Source organism: Trachypithecus francoisi, unplaced genomic scaffold, assembly GCF_009764315.1.
Source record: "Trachypithecus francoisi isolate TF-2019V2 unplaced genomic scaffold, Tfra_2.0 Lachesis_group4, whole genome shotgun sequence".
Taxonomy (NCBI): domain Eukaryota; kingdom Metazoa; phylum Chordata; class Mammalia; order Primates; family Cercopithecidae; genus Trachypithecus; species Trachypithecus francoisi.
In genome coordinates this window covers 4532200-4544693 of record NW_022681469.1, presented here as the reverse complement: position 1 = coordinate 4544693, position 12494 = coordinate 4532200, and the positions used below count along the sequence as shown (strand labels likewise).

The window sequence follows — 12494 nt, the reverse complement described above, 5'->3', positions numbered from 1 at the left end:
TTTTCTTGCCTTCTTGATGGGCTATTCAGTGTGAGATCAGTTGTATTAAATAAGGAGAAAAGACAGGATTGAAAGAACAGATTTTTGCTTTTAGGCAAAATCTCGTTTGTGATTGTTGAGAATTATGTTTTTCTCTGATATATAATAAATGCCACTGGAGAACTCTCACAATACACTCTGGTTTCAATGGGCAATAATCAAGGGGGAAGCACCCCCTTTTGAGATTTGAGAGCCGAGTTTCTGTTCTCGCTGGTGAGCTTGGCATGCACACAGGACTGGTCTTTGTCTCGGCGCTGTGTAGACTGAGGGATGCCTTTTCATTTGCCACTGCCAAAGCTGTAGCCTCTTAATTCCTCGTTCTTCTTTTTCTTTAAGAAAACAGAACAGTTGACTCATGATTCCCAAGGAAAGTGACGGCCTCACCGAGCACTTATTATTTCAACTGTACCTCTCCTTAAAAATCACACAGAAAATGTATCTCAGGGTGTATTTTATCCTGGTTCAACCTCTTCAGAATAAATGATGTTTTAGTCGTGGTTTCATCCGTGGCCTTTGTCCACAGAATGAAGAACCTGTGTTCTCCAAGGATGGCCGAAAGTTTTTCTTCATCAGAGCAATCCCCCAGGGAGGACGAGGGAAATTCTATCACATCACAGTGTCCTCGTCCCAGGTAAGTCCTGCGAGTTTCCAAAACTGAACTAGAAACTAGCCTGCTAGAGGCCGTGGGGTGACAGCCTCTAGGGCTGAGCACACCTGCGTTTTCAAGGACCTCGAGGAAACTGAAGGTGACTCCCAAAGGCGGCGCAGAGCATGGTGCTGGTGAGTGCAGAGGTTCCCATCAGGCCTGGTAGAGCCTTGCTCTATCTGGTCATGTGTGCGAATGTGAATGACGCTTCTGCCAAGGTCAGCAGAGACCCTGGGGTCCCCTGTTCAGTGTAAGGCTGAGGACGTTGGAGGACCATCTGTGCCAGAGGTCCTTTCCTTCTCCCTCTGCTGTGGGTCTCCTTAACATACTCCCCCCAGGCATGGCTCCATGCACTCAACGTCCCTCGGGGTCCAGCCTCCCACACTGCCCCATCTCCACCCGGAGCTAGATGCAGGTGTTATTTTATCATGTGACCACTACCAGTCGTCACTCACTGGTTGTGGGGTGTGGCGAGTTAGGAACGGAGCATCCCTGGGTAGGGAACCTCAGAGATTAATATACATGAATTTAGGACCAAAAGTAGACATCCCGGGGTCAGCATCTCCTGCAGAGGTCACCTCAGGGAGCCTCACACCTGCTGGACAGGACTGCCATGATGTTGACTTTGGGGGACTCTGCCCTGAGGAAGAAGGGAAGCGTGATCTTGGAGCTCCTTAGTTTTGGAGGCAGTCTAAAGTTATTTGGGATCAGGGTAGATGAATGAAATTTGATTAGAGAAAAGGTTAATCACAAATATTCTATGGCTATAACGTAGAAGGCTCATATTTATGATGAGGCCCCAAAGGCAATTTCAAAAGAAAAAAATCCAAGAATATCCCGATTAAGAGCAGCTTTGATGAAATCGGGGTGGGGGCTGTGGAACTCCTGGGATGGAAATGGCGTCTCTCAGAGGTTCAGGTGCAATTTGTTCTCAGTGCACTTCATGGCACGACTGATAGAATGTCTGCAAGCTGTTGCCTTTGCTTTTTCCTATGGTCTTCCTTCTACCACTCTACATTATTTTGTTTACTATTTTACACCACTTAGATCAAGATTTTAAAATGCTGGTCAGGTGGGGTGGCTCACACCTGTAATCCCAGCACTTTGGGAGACCGAGGCCGGTGGATTACCTGAGGTCAAGAGTTCAAGACCAGCCTGGCCAACATGGTGAAACAAAAATTAGCTGGGCGTGGTGGTACATGCCTGTAGTCCCAAATACTTGGGAGGCTGAAGCAGGAGAATTGTTTGAACCCAGGAGGTGGAGGCTGCAGTAGGCTGAGATCATGCCACTGCACTCCAGCCTGGGTGACAGAGTGAGATACTGTCTCAAAAAAAAAAAAAAAAAAGATTTATAAATGCTTCAGTGTTTTCATTTGGCCCCCAGTCTCTGTATTTGCCCAGAGCCCTATCAAACATTCCAGCAGGAAGCAGATCTCCTGCACCGCCCATGAGGCACCCCTTGGGGGTCCCGCAGAGCCTTGACTTTCCAAACCTGCTTCAAACTCCCCAACCTCTCCTGCACACTCTCTGCGCCCCCAGGCCCTGCTGCCCCCAAACCTCCATGGTTGAGTCTGCAGCCCCCAGAGTGTGTGCCTTGGGCCCTCCACCTAGTTTAATCTCCACCTGATCTGCACCCACCTCCCAGGGCACCTGCCATCCAGAACAGCTACCCCTTTTCAAATCCCCACTGAAACATCACTGCTGCCTAGACGGCCCTGTCCTCTCTTCTGTTACCATGTGTCTTACCATTGTCTGTTACCGTTCTTCTTAGCTCAAGGGGCACATAGGGAAAGACAATGTATGTGCAGGACGTGTAGTGTGGCAATACAGGTCCAAACCGTCCTTGTCAGCGGCAGCAGGGGGCGCCCTTTCTCCCTCCATTTATTCTCTCTATTTCCCTCCCTGAATTCATCCACCTCCCGGCATTTGTCTCTTTCCTCCTTCACTAGTCCCCCTTCAGTAATGGCTCCACTAATTAGATTTACAAATGAAAAAGGCCTATAAAGCATTGATTCTCCTGAGATTGCTTCCATCGTGGTTGGAGGCCAGGTTCAAGTTATTTGCACCACCGAAGAGGACAGGGCACTGTTCCCCACCACTGACATTCAGGGGTGGGGGAGGCTTCGGGCCTGGGGTTGGTCGGGAAGCTTCACGGAGGATGTTGCCTCCCAGGAGAGGAGCAGGCAGAAGGGGCAGAGAGCCCTTCCTACAGAGAGAATGGCAGCCCCTGTCGCCTGGTGTTCCAAACAGTTGGAGGATGAAGAGCCATGCTGGAACACCGGTGTCTGCTCCTGATGCCGTGTCTGTGTTTCAGCCCAACAGCAGCAACGACAACATCCAGTCCATCACCTCCGGGGACTGGGACGTGACCAAGATCCTAGCCTACGACGAGAAGGGGAATAAGATGTGAGTGACAACCAGGGGCCTGCCCCATCTTACTGACCAATGGGACACGTTTGTTATTGTTTGTCAATTACACTCATGGAGTACAGGAGCACGGGAGGCCTCCTGTTTCCTCCTCAGGCAGCATCACTAACTCCTAGTTTCTTCATGAAAATGTATCGTAGATTCCCGTCTCAGCAGTCCAGCTTCCAGAGCTGCAGCATCCTGAGAACACAGGCTCGCAGCCAGCCCGTGAGGGGAACCGCGCTAGCAGCAGTAGTAGGGGTAGCAGTGATGTTGATTGAGTTTTCTAGCAGCAGTGGTAGGGGTAGTACTGATGCTGATTGAGTTTTCTAGAAGCAGTTGTAGGGGTAGCACTGATGCTGATTGAGTTTTCTAGAAGCAGTAGTAGGGGTAGTACTAATGCTGATTGAGTTTTCCAGCAGCAGTTGTAGGGGTAGCAGTGATGCCGATTGAGCTTTCTAGAAGCAGTAGTAGGGGTAGTACTGATGTTGATTGAGTTTTCTAGAAGCAGTAGTAGGGGTAGCACTGATGCTGATTGAGTTTTCTAGAAGCAGTAGTAGGGATCAGGTAGTAGAAGCAGTAGGGATCTAAAATTATTTGGGATCAGGGTAAATGAATGAAATTTGATTAGAAAAAAAAAAAGATTAATCACAAATATTCTATGGCTATAAAGTAGTCCCTCTTCTGCATTTAGTCCTGTCATCTGCCCAGTCACTGTTCTCACTAAAGGAGGCTTTGGGTTGTGAAGTGAGATTAGCCCCGGGCACGTTCTACCAGGGCCACAGAGGTGAGGAGCGGGTGTCTGCTGCCTCCCCGTGCTTCTGCATGGGAGGGCTGCAGCCAGTCACACCTAAAAGCATCTGGGCCACTGAAGAGAATGTTGTTCAGGGCAGACCTGAGGCTTGAGGCCAGTGGCACATGGTCTAAATGGAGCCAGCACTGATGCTGACTGAGTTTTCCAGCAGCAGTAGTAGGGGTAGCACTGATGCTGATTGTGTTTTCTAGCAGTAGTAGTAGGAGTAGTACTGATGTTGATTGAGTTTTCTAGTGGAAATAGTAGGGGTAGTACTGATGCTGATTGAGTATTTACTCGTCCAGGCACTAAGCCAAGTGCTTTACAGACATTATCTCATTGAATACAACAGTTCCATGAGGTGAGGTGGGTTTACTGCTTTCCCCATTTTAAAAATAAGTAAATTAAAAAAAAATAAGTAATTTTCTCCAGGTTATTCAGTTGGTAGCAGATGGATTTGGCTCAGATGAGGGGAGCCCAGGTCGGAGGACTTTACCACCCCATAATTTCGCCTCCCTGCTCCCTGGGTAAGAGCCAAGGTTCCCGCATTGGGAGGTCTTAGGTGAAAATGAATCAACAACTATTCACTGGGCCAGGCTCTGTGTCTTAACTTGTCTTAAATGTGCTCAGCTCCTTGCCCTTCAGGAGGTGTGTGATCTTGTAAAAGAATTCCACATCCATATTCAGGTGTGTGTCATCCCCAACCACAGTATCCTCCAGCCATGAAGCAAAGGCCAGTAGAGGGAGCACCCAAAGCCAGTGGAATCTGCACTGGTGCCCCTCAGCCCTTAGGTGTCTGGCCACCCCTTGCTCTGGCCACAGGTGTAGCTGGACCTGAACAGGGGAGCTGCTCTCTGCAGGCCATGGGCAGCAGTCCCTGAGGAGTGTCCATAGAGGTAGTGCCAGGAATGTAAAGTGCAGATGTGCCCTGAAGCAAACTAACCCTGTGCACTTTGGTGATCTTTGCAGCTACTTCCTGAGCACGGAGGACCTGCCTCGGAGACGACAACTCTACAGGTAGCTCTGGCTCCCCCTGCACACAGGGTTCTCCCCCTTAGGAGGGCATCCAGGCTTTGCGAATTGCACCTTTTCAGCAGTTCAGAAATGGGGGGCAGCAAAGACAGACCCCACCACAGAGGAGTAGCTGTGGAGTCCAGAGCAAAGTCATGAAACTTGTAGAGGCCACCAAATGGGTCGTTTTGAGACTTTTGAAGCTTTATTTTTCTGCTGTTGTTGACTTGGGTTTTCCCCATCACTCACTTGCCTCTTCTGATAACGGATGGACTTTTAGCCATCTTTCCTTTCACCTCTGTTCAGTGTCACCTCAGAGGAATTCTGCCCCTCCCCATACTGAGTGTTTGTAGGGAGCAGAGTGTGGTTTGGAGATGAACCATTGGGTCAGTGCGAGGAGCCGGCCCTGCTGTCCATCGTTGCAGCTCGCTGGCGTTGGGGCCTCTGCCCTGAGGAAGGCAGGAAGCATGATCTTGAAGCTCCTCGAGTTGGAGGCAGTAGTAGGGGTAGCACTGATGCTGACTGAGTTTTCTAGAAGCAGTAGTAGGGATCAGGTAGTAGAAGCAGTAGGGATCTAAAGTTATTTGGGATCAGGGTAAATGAATGAAATTTGATTAGAAAAAATAAAGATTAATCACAAATATTCTATGGCTATAAAGTGGAAGACTCATATTTATGGTGAGGCCCCAAAGGCAATTTCCCATCTCAACAGCTCAACTGTGCGACTTTGGACAAGCTTCCGAATCTCAAAGAGGGCAGGGATGCTGTGCTCTGAACCCTGGAGGGGGACTGGGTGTTTTCTAGGGCATGTCCCTCTTCTGCATTTAGTCCTGTCATCTGCCCAGTCACTGTTCTCACTAAAGGAGGCTTTGGGTTGTGAAGTGAGATTAGCCCTGGGCACTTTCTACCAGGGCCACAGAGGTGAGGAGCAGGTGTCTGCTGCCTCCCCGTGCCTCTGCATGGGAGGGCTGCAGCCAGTCACACCTAAAGGCATCTGGGCCACTGAAGAGAATGTTGTTCAGGGCAGACCTGAGGCTTGAGGCCAGTGGCACATGGTCTAAATGGAGCCAGTGCCTGTTGCCCCCACCCCACTGCTGGGACATTGGAAAGCCTTCCTGGTGAACGCAGCCTCCCTTCCCAGCCATCGGCAGCTGTGCGGAGAGGATGAGGTCAGCATGAGGGAGCCAGTGGAGGGAGAGTCACAGATGTGCTTCTCTGTGTACATGTTCCATTGTCGCCACGTGTCTACTAGGAAAATTGAAATCCGCATGTCACCAATTAATAAACGTGAGAAGCCGCCTGGGGCCCCATCCTCTAACTTACAGAATGAGAAGGTTGTCTTCTCTCTCCCATGAAATGTCTTTACTCCTGGAACAACAGTCTTCATATTGAAACCTGTGGTTAGAGGGGACCCTCCGGGGGCAAAATGTTCAGACAAGAACTTCTTCCAGGTAGATCCAGTACCTCAGGATCTTTCCATTTTAGGGAGCACATTTTAGGCCTTCCTGACTTGAAATGACACTTGACCACAGTGGTCCTGGGTAACATCTTCAAGCCAGTTCCCACTTGCTTAGCTCCATTGAATGGGAAGCGCGAGCTCTTGTGGTTTCACTCTGTCAGGGGACGTGGCTTTTGGAAGCTGCCAGACTTCGGTTCCACTGGTGCTGCTGCAGCCCCTGCCTGCTCGCATGCCAGCGTTTGGAACTCCAGAGAGTTTGAAGATACGTCACCCTGTTTACTCTTCTCAAATTGCTAGCCATCCACTCAGAGAGACAGGACACGTGCAGATAGAGTGCTAGATCATAACGCCGACAACTCCATGCTCCTTACACCAGGCCATCTGCAAAGCTGGGAGAAGGCAGCATATGTGACTGCCTGCCGGGAGCCACAAGCAAGGGTGCTGATAGCTCTTGAGAGTGGGAGGGACCCACTAGCAAAGAAAGGTGGAAATGGAGCTGGGTGGTCTCAGGGGCTCCAGCAGGGAAACAAAGGGAGAAAGGCCTGGGGAGTCTGTAGCAGGGCTCTGCAGATCACCCTCATGGGGAGAGCCCAGCAGCTGGCGGCACCCAGCGTGGAGGGCAGCTCCTCTCCGCCCGCGTTCACCCCTGTGTTCTTTGCTCTTCCAGTGCCAACACGGTGGGTAACTTCAACAGGCAGTGCCTCTCCTGCGACCTGGTTGAGAATTGTACCTACTTCAGCGCTTCCTTCAGCCACAGCATGGACTTCTTCCTGCTCAAGTGCGAAGGTCAGCTCCTGCCACCCCGTCAGGGCAGAAAGCCCTGGCAGGCACATTTGCAGGGAGGGGCGGGCACACTTGCAGGGAGGGGGCGGCGGTTGTGGTGGGAGCACAGCGTATTCCAGAACAGGTGAGGATCCCGCCTACCTCATAACATTGCTCATGGGGCGACATGACTGGACCTCCACAAATCCTGGGGCAGTGGGACTACTTTACGTTTCATACAGGGGTGCAGCTTATCAGAGTGGTCTGTGCACGCTGTGCTGGTAATCTCACAGTTTGTCTCCCATCGTCCACAAAAAATAACAGTCCCATGAGCTAGGTAGGGTAAATATCCCACACAGTGATGAGCCTAAGTCATCAATAAAGGTAGTAAAACAATTTCAAAGATTAACTTTTCAATCATATTTAAGGATGATCAAATATCACCAGGCCTGGTATCCCAGCACTTTGGGAGGCCAAAGTGGGCAGATTCACCTGAGGTCAGGAGTTCGAGACCTGCCTGGCTAACATGGTGAAACCTGGTCTCTACTAAAAATACAAAAACTAGCCGGGCATGGTGGTGAATGCCTGTAATCTCAGCTACTTGGGAGGCTGAAGCAGAAGAATCGCTTGAACCCAGGAGGCGGAGGTTGCAGTGAGCTAAGATCGCACCACTACACTGTAGCCTGGACAACAGAGTGAGACTCCATCTCAAATGACCAGATAAGAAAAAAAGATTGAGGTTATGTTAAAGAAGTCTCAGAAAAATATTTTCCTATGTCCCAATTCATTGATAATTTATCCCAAACTTCAAGACTTTGTTCACACCAACCAGCATGCACAAAAGAGTAGGCCATGTTGCATACAGAATACAAAGGATACTTTTGCTGCTTGTCCGTATCTTGGAAAGATATGATATGAATCTATGGAAAGGTAAGTCATAAATATGGTCCTAACAAAATATGATCTCCTGCGATGACCTCCAAGAATGAAAATATGCTACAGGCAGAGACTGAGTTCAGGAGCAATTCACTCCTCAGTTAGAGTTTCAATGCCCTAAGCCATAGGTGGAGAATGAATAACTTTTATCAGAGAAATGTCTTTGCTAGCCTTTGCTAGCTGCTGGAGAGCTCATGGCTTCATGACTTTGTTCTCTTTTTATCAGTGTCATCTAAAATCTTGAAAATCCACAGAACAGGAGCACTCAGCCGCTTGCTCTACACAAGCTCAGCCCCTGACATTCTTCTAAGACAGCGAGGAGACCATGGAGGGATGAGGGGGTGCGTCTGAAATATAACGTTAGTGCCCCAGTTCCCTCAAAGTTGATGGTACCAAATTCCTCTTTCCTGTGAGTCCCAAGAAGGAGGCCACCAAGGGTCTGAAATTATAGAGTGCTGTAGGGGAAAGAACCTAAGATCTAACTGACCCACTTCATGTATCAGATGGCAAACCCTACTCAAGCCAGAAGTTGAGTGGATTCCCTGACTCCCGATGAGCTAGTGATACAGAGAGGGCCAGCGTCAAGGTCTCCCGGTTCCTAGCCCAGCGACTCCTGTCTCCCTGGGGTGGGATCTTCGTTAAATAAGAACTTGGGAAATTATAGGAATCGACGGGGCATAGGGATTGGGAAAACTGGCAAGCAGACCCACTAGGAGCCAGAGGGTCTTAGAAGGAGCTACATAATCAGAAACCAGAATCCTGTCTCAGAAGCAGGAGGTAGCTTTAACACACAGGAGGTCATGATCAAACACAGAAGTGAAAAATTGAAGTAGGTTTCAAGAAGAGTGCCCCCAAGCAACAATGGTTGAATGAGAAATGTGACAGAGCCTCCAACATGGAGATTCTGAATTGGGGGCAGAGGTCATTTGCCAGAGGGGCTTGGTCTGGCCTCAGCAGGAGGCAGAGCCTTTGGGATCTGAGGTCTGCACCGATCAAGACAGTGACAGTATGGATTTGTATTTCCCAAATTCTTACTATAACCAGAAAGAAGGGTCTGGCTTCTCACCATTCATGGAAAGAAGTCAAAATAATAATGAGTTGTGATATGAAGGAGCAATATTTCTTTATTATCTGTGCCAGCAAGGGGAAGAGCAGGAAGCAATTCCACTCTTCAATTTGTGGAGGAAATACAGGGTTTCTTTAAAAAAAAAAAAAAAAAAAAAAGAGAAGAAGAAGGATTTGGAATGCAGAAGAGCTTGAGGGGTTAGGAGGTGCCAAGGGGTGTGACTGGCTGTGGTGGCCTCTCTTTAATTATTGTCTCATTTGGTGAAGGGGCTGGCACCATCGTGGATCCTACCAGGTTATCAATTAATCACAGTTGGCCTTGTAGTCACTCTTCAGCCATGAATGGGTTTCAGCCTTGAAGTACATCTTTTGTTAAAGAAAGAATTCTGGAGGTATCTGGGTCCTATCGGGATCTGATCCCTGGAGGGTTTAAGGAAATGCATGAGCAGAAAAGACAGCACAGTGTGTGCTCCGCAAGCATCTGGGTTAATAAGTGTGCATAAGGCACGAGAGCGTAGAATGGGAAACGAAAGGGAGTGGAGGCCACAGCCCATTCTGAGGCTGGGTTTCAAGATGAAAGATAACACATACGCAGCTTGTCTCAAGGTGGTATCTTGAGACTGGGAGAAGGTAGAAGAGGAGAGGAGAAAGAAAAATAGTTTAAATTATGATTTGAGGCTGAGCTGCTCGGTCATATTCCTACCACATACTAACTTCTGCTCCACATGGTGACCCTCCCAGAATCCAGAACCCAACAGCTCACTTGTTGTTGTTGTTTGAGACAGAGTCTCGCTCTGTCGCCCAGGCTGGAGTGCACTGGTACAATCTCAGCTCACTGCAACCTCCGCCTCCCGGGTTCAAGCGATTCTCCTGCCTCAGCCTCCCAAGTAGCTGGGATTACATGGATATATAATTTTTATATTTTTAGTAAAGACAGGGTTTTGCCATGTTGTCAGGCTGGTCTCACACTCCTGGTCTCAAATGATCCACCTGCCTTGGCCTTCCAAAGTCCTGGGATTATAGGCATGAGCCACCTCGCCTGGCCCTTGTTAACAAACCCTTTCCCCAATTCCCTTTGGAGGTCACAGATCCCTGCTAAGTTCAAGCTCAAGTTTAGTCTGGATGCCTCATTCTGACAACTGGAAGGCTTTTATGGTTCAGTTTCCATAAGCTGCAGCTCTGGGTTGAAATTAAAAAGGCTCTCCCAGGAGATCCATGGCCATGGATTTAGGCAGGGAAGTTCCAGTTCCCACATGAAGGATGTAAACATGGAACCTGAGGTAGATAGAAACACAGCCCCGCGTTGGGAGGCTGTTTGGGCAAAGTGTTAAAGTTTAGAGAGCACTGTAGGGTGGCTCCGGTGCAGATTTCTAGTCTGCCACTGGCCTTCTGTCCCCGGGGGAGATTCATGTTTCTTTGTATGTTTATGTATTTGCAAGGCTTGTGTTGTGGTCTGCAAATAGTTATTGTGAAGAGATGACTCTATAATTGATACCTGGGAGGAAAAAAGAAGCAAAGAATAAGTACAGCAACACAAGGTCAGACACAACTGACCCAGCCCCCAGGTACAGCCACACTGGGTCACACACACACAACTGACCTGGGCCCCAAGTACAGCCACATTGGCTCACACACATGACTGACCCAGGCCCCAGGTACAGCCACACTGGGTCACACACACACAACTGACCTGGGCCCCAGGTACAGCCACACTGGGTCACACACACACAACTGACCTGGGCCCCAAGTACAGCCACACTGGCTCACACACATGACTGACCCAGGCCCCAGGTACAGCCACACTGGGTCACACACACACAACTGACCTGGGCCCCAGGTACAGCCACATTGGCTCACACACATGACTGACCCGGGCCCCAGGTACAGCCACACTGGGTCACACACACAACTGACCTGGGCCCCAGGTACAGCCACATTGGCTCACGCACATGACTGACCCGGGCCCCAGGTACAGCCACACTGGGTCACACACACACAACTGACCTGGGCCCCAGGTACAGCCACATTGGCTCACACACATGACTGACCCGGGCCCCAGGTACAGCCACACTGGGTCACACACACAACTGACCTGGGCCCCAAGTACAGCCACATTGGGTCATGCACACACATGACTGACCCGGGCCCCAGGTACAGCCACACTGGGTCACACACACACAACTGACCTGGGCCCCAGGTACAGCCACACTGGGTCACACACACACAACTGACCTGGGCCCCAGGTACAGCCACATTGGCTCACACACACACAACTGACCTGGGCCCCAGGTACAGCCACACTGGGTCACACACACACAACTGACCTGGGCCCCAGGTACAGCCACATTGGGTCACGCACACACATGACTGACCCGGGCCCCAGGTACAGCCACACTGGGTCACACACACACAACTGACCCGGGCCCCAGGCACAGCCACACTGGGTCACACACACACAACTGACCCGGGCCCCAGGTACAGCCACACTGGGTCACACACACACAACTGACCCGGGCCCCAGGTACAGCCACACTGGTCACACACACACAACTGACCCGGGCCCCAGGTACAGCCACACTGGGTCACACACACACAACTGACCCGGGCCCCAGGTACAGCCACACTGGGTCACACACACACAACTGACCCGGGCCCCAGGTACAGCCACAATGGGTCACACACACACAACTGACCCGGGCCCCAGGTACAGCCACACTGGGTCACACACACACAACTGACCTGGGCCCCAGGTACAGCCACATTGGGTCATGCACACACATGACTGACCGGGCCCCAGGTACAGCCACACTGGGTCACACACACACAACTGACCTGGGCCCCAGGCACAGCCACACTGGGTCACACACACACAACTGACCCGGGCCCCAGGTACAGCCACACTGGGTCACACACACACAACTGACCTGGCCCATTTGGCACCTCCACCATCTCACCTTCAGAAAGGATGGGATGCTCCTCCTGCCAGTGCCTGGATCCCTATAATAGTCAAACAGATCCCTAAAATTTGAAGATAAGAATAGATCTCAGAGCATCTAATCCAGGCTCCACCCTGCCTTTCTTTTGTTGATTAAGAAACTGAACTCTTAGTCATTATGAAATTATCACCCTAGGGTTTCCTGAATCATTTAAGATCTGTTTAAATATTTAGCCTGTTGCCTCATATTAAGGTAGACGTAAACTAGCCCTCTTCCTTACAAAATTGCTCTTTACAATGTTTACATAATAAGCTATTTTCTGGCTAAAGTAACTTGAATGCCCAAATTAAACTCTCCCCATAGAGGTAACCAAAATCCCACTTATAAAAAGATTTTCTGAAAAGGCTTAAATTTACAAAGACAGCAAAGTAAACAGGGTGA

The 12494-nt window shown here is 49.9% G+C and overlaps 1 protein-coding gene across 5 annotated transcripts in view; it reads left to right on the top strand.

The window, feature by feature from the left end:
* Positions 1-12494, top strand: part of DPP6 (dipeptidyl peptidase like 6) — a 1193304-nt gene that overhangs the window by 1091439 nt on the left and 89371 nt on the right. For all 5 annotated transcript variants that reach the window (XM_033192337.1, XM_033192339.1, XM_033192336.1 and 2 more), the window contains 4 exons: positions 563-670; positions 3000-3091; positions 4854-4901; positions 7022-7140. In XM_033192337.1, the coding sequence (XP_033048228.1) occupies positions 563-670; positions 3000-3091; positions 4854-4901; positions 7022-7140 (367 nt within the window). The remainder of the gene's footprint in view (positions 1-562; positions 671-2999; positions 3092-4853; positions 4902-7021; positions 7141-12494) is intronic.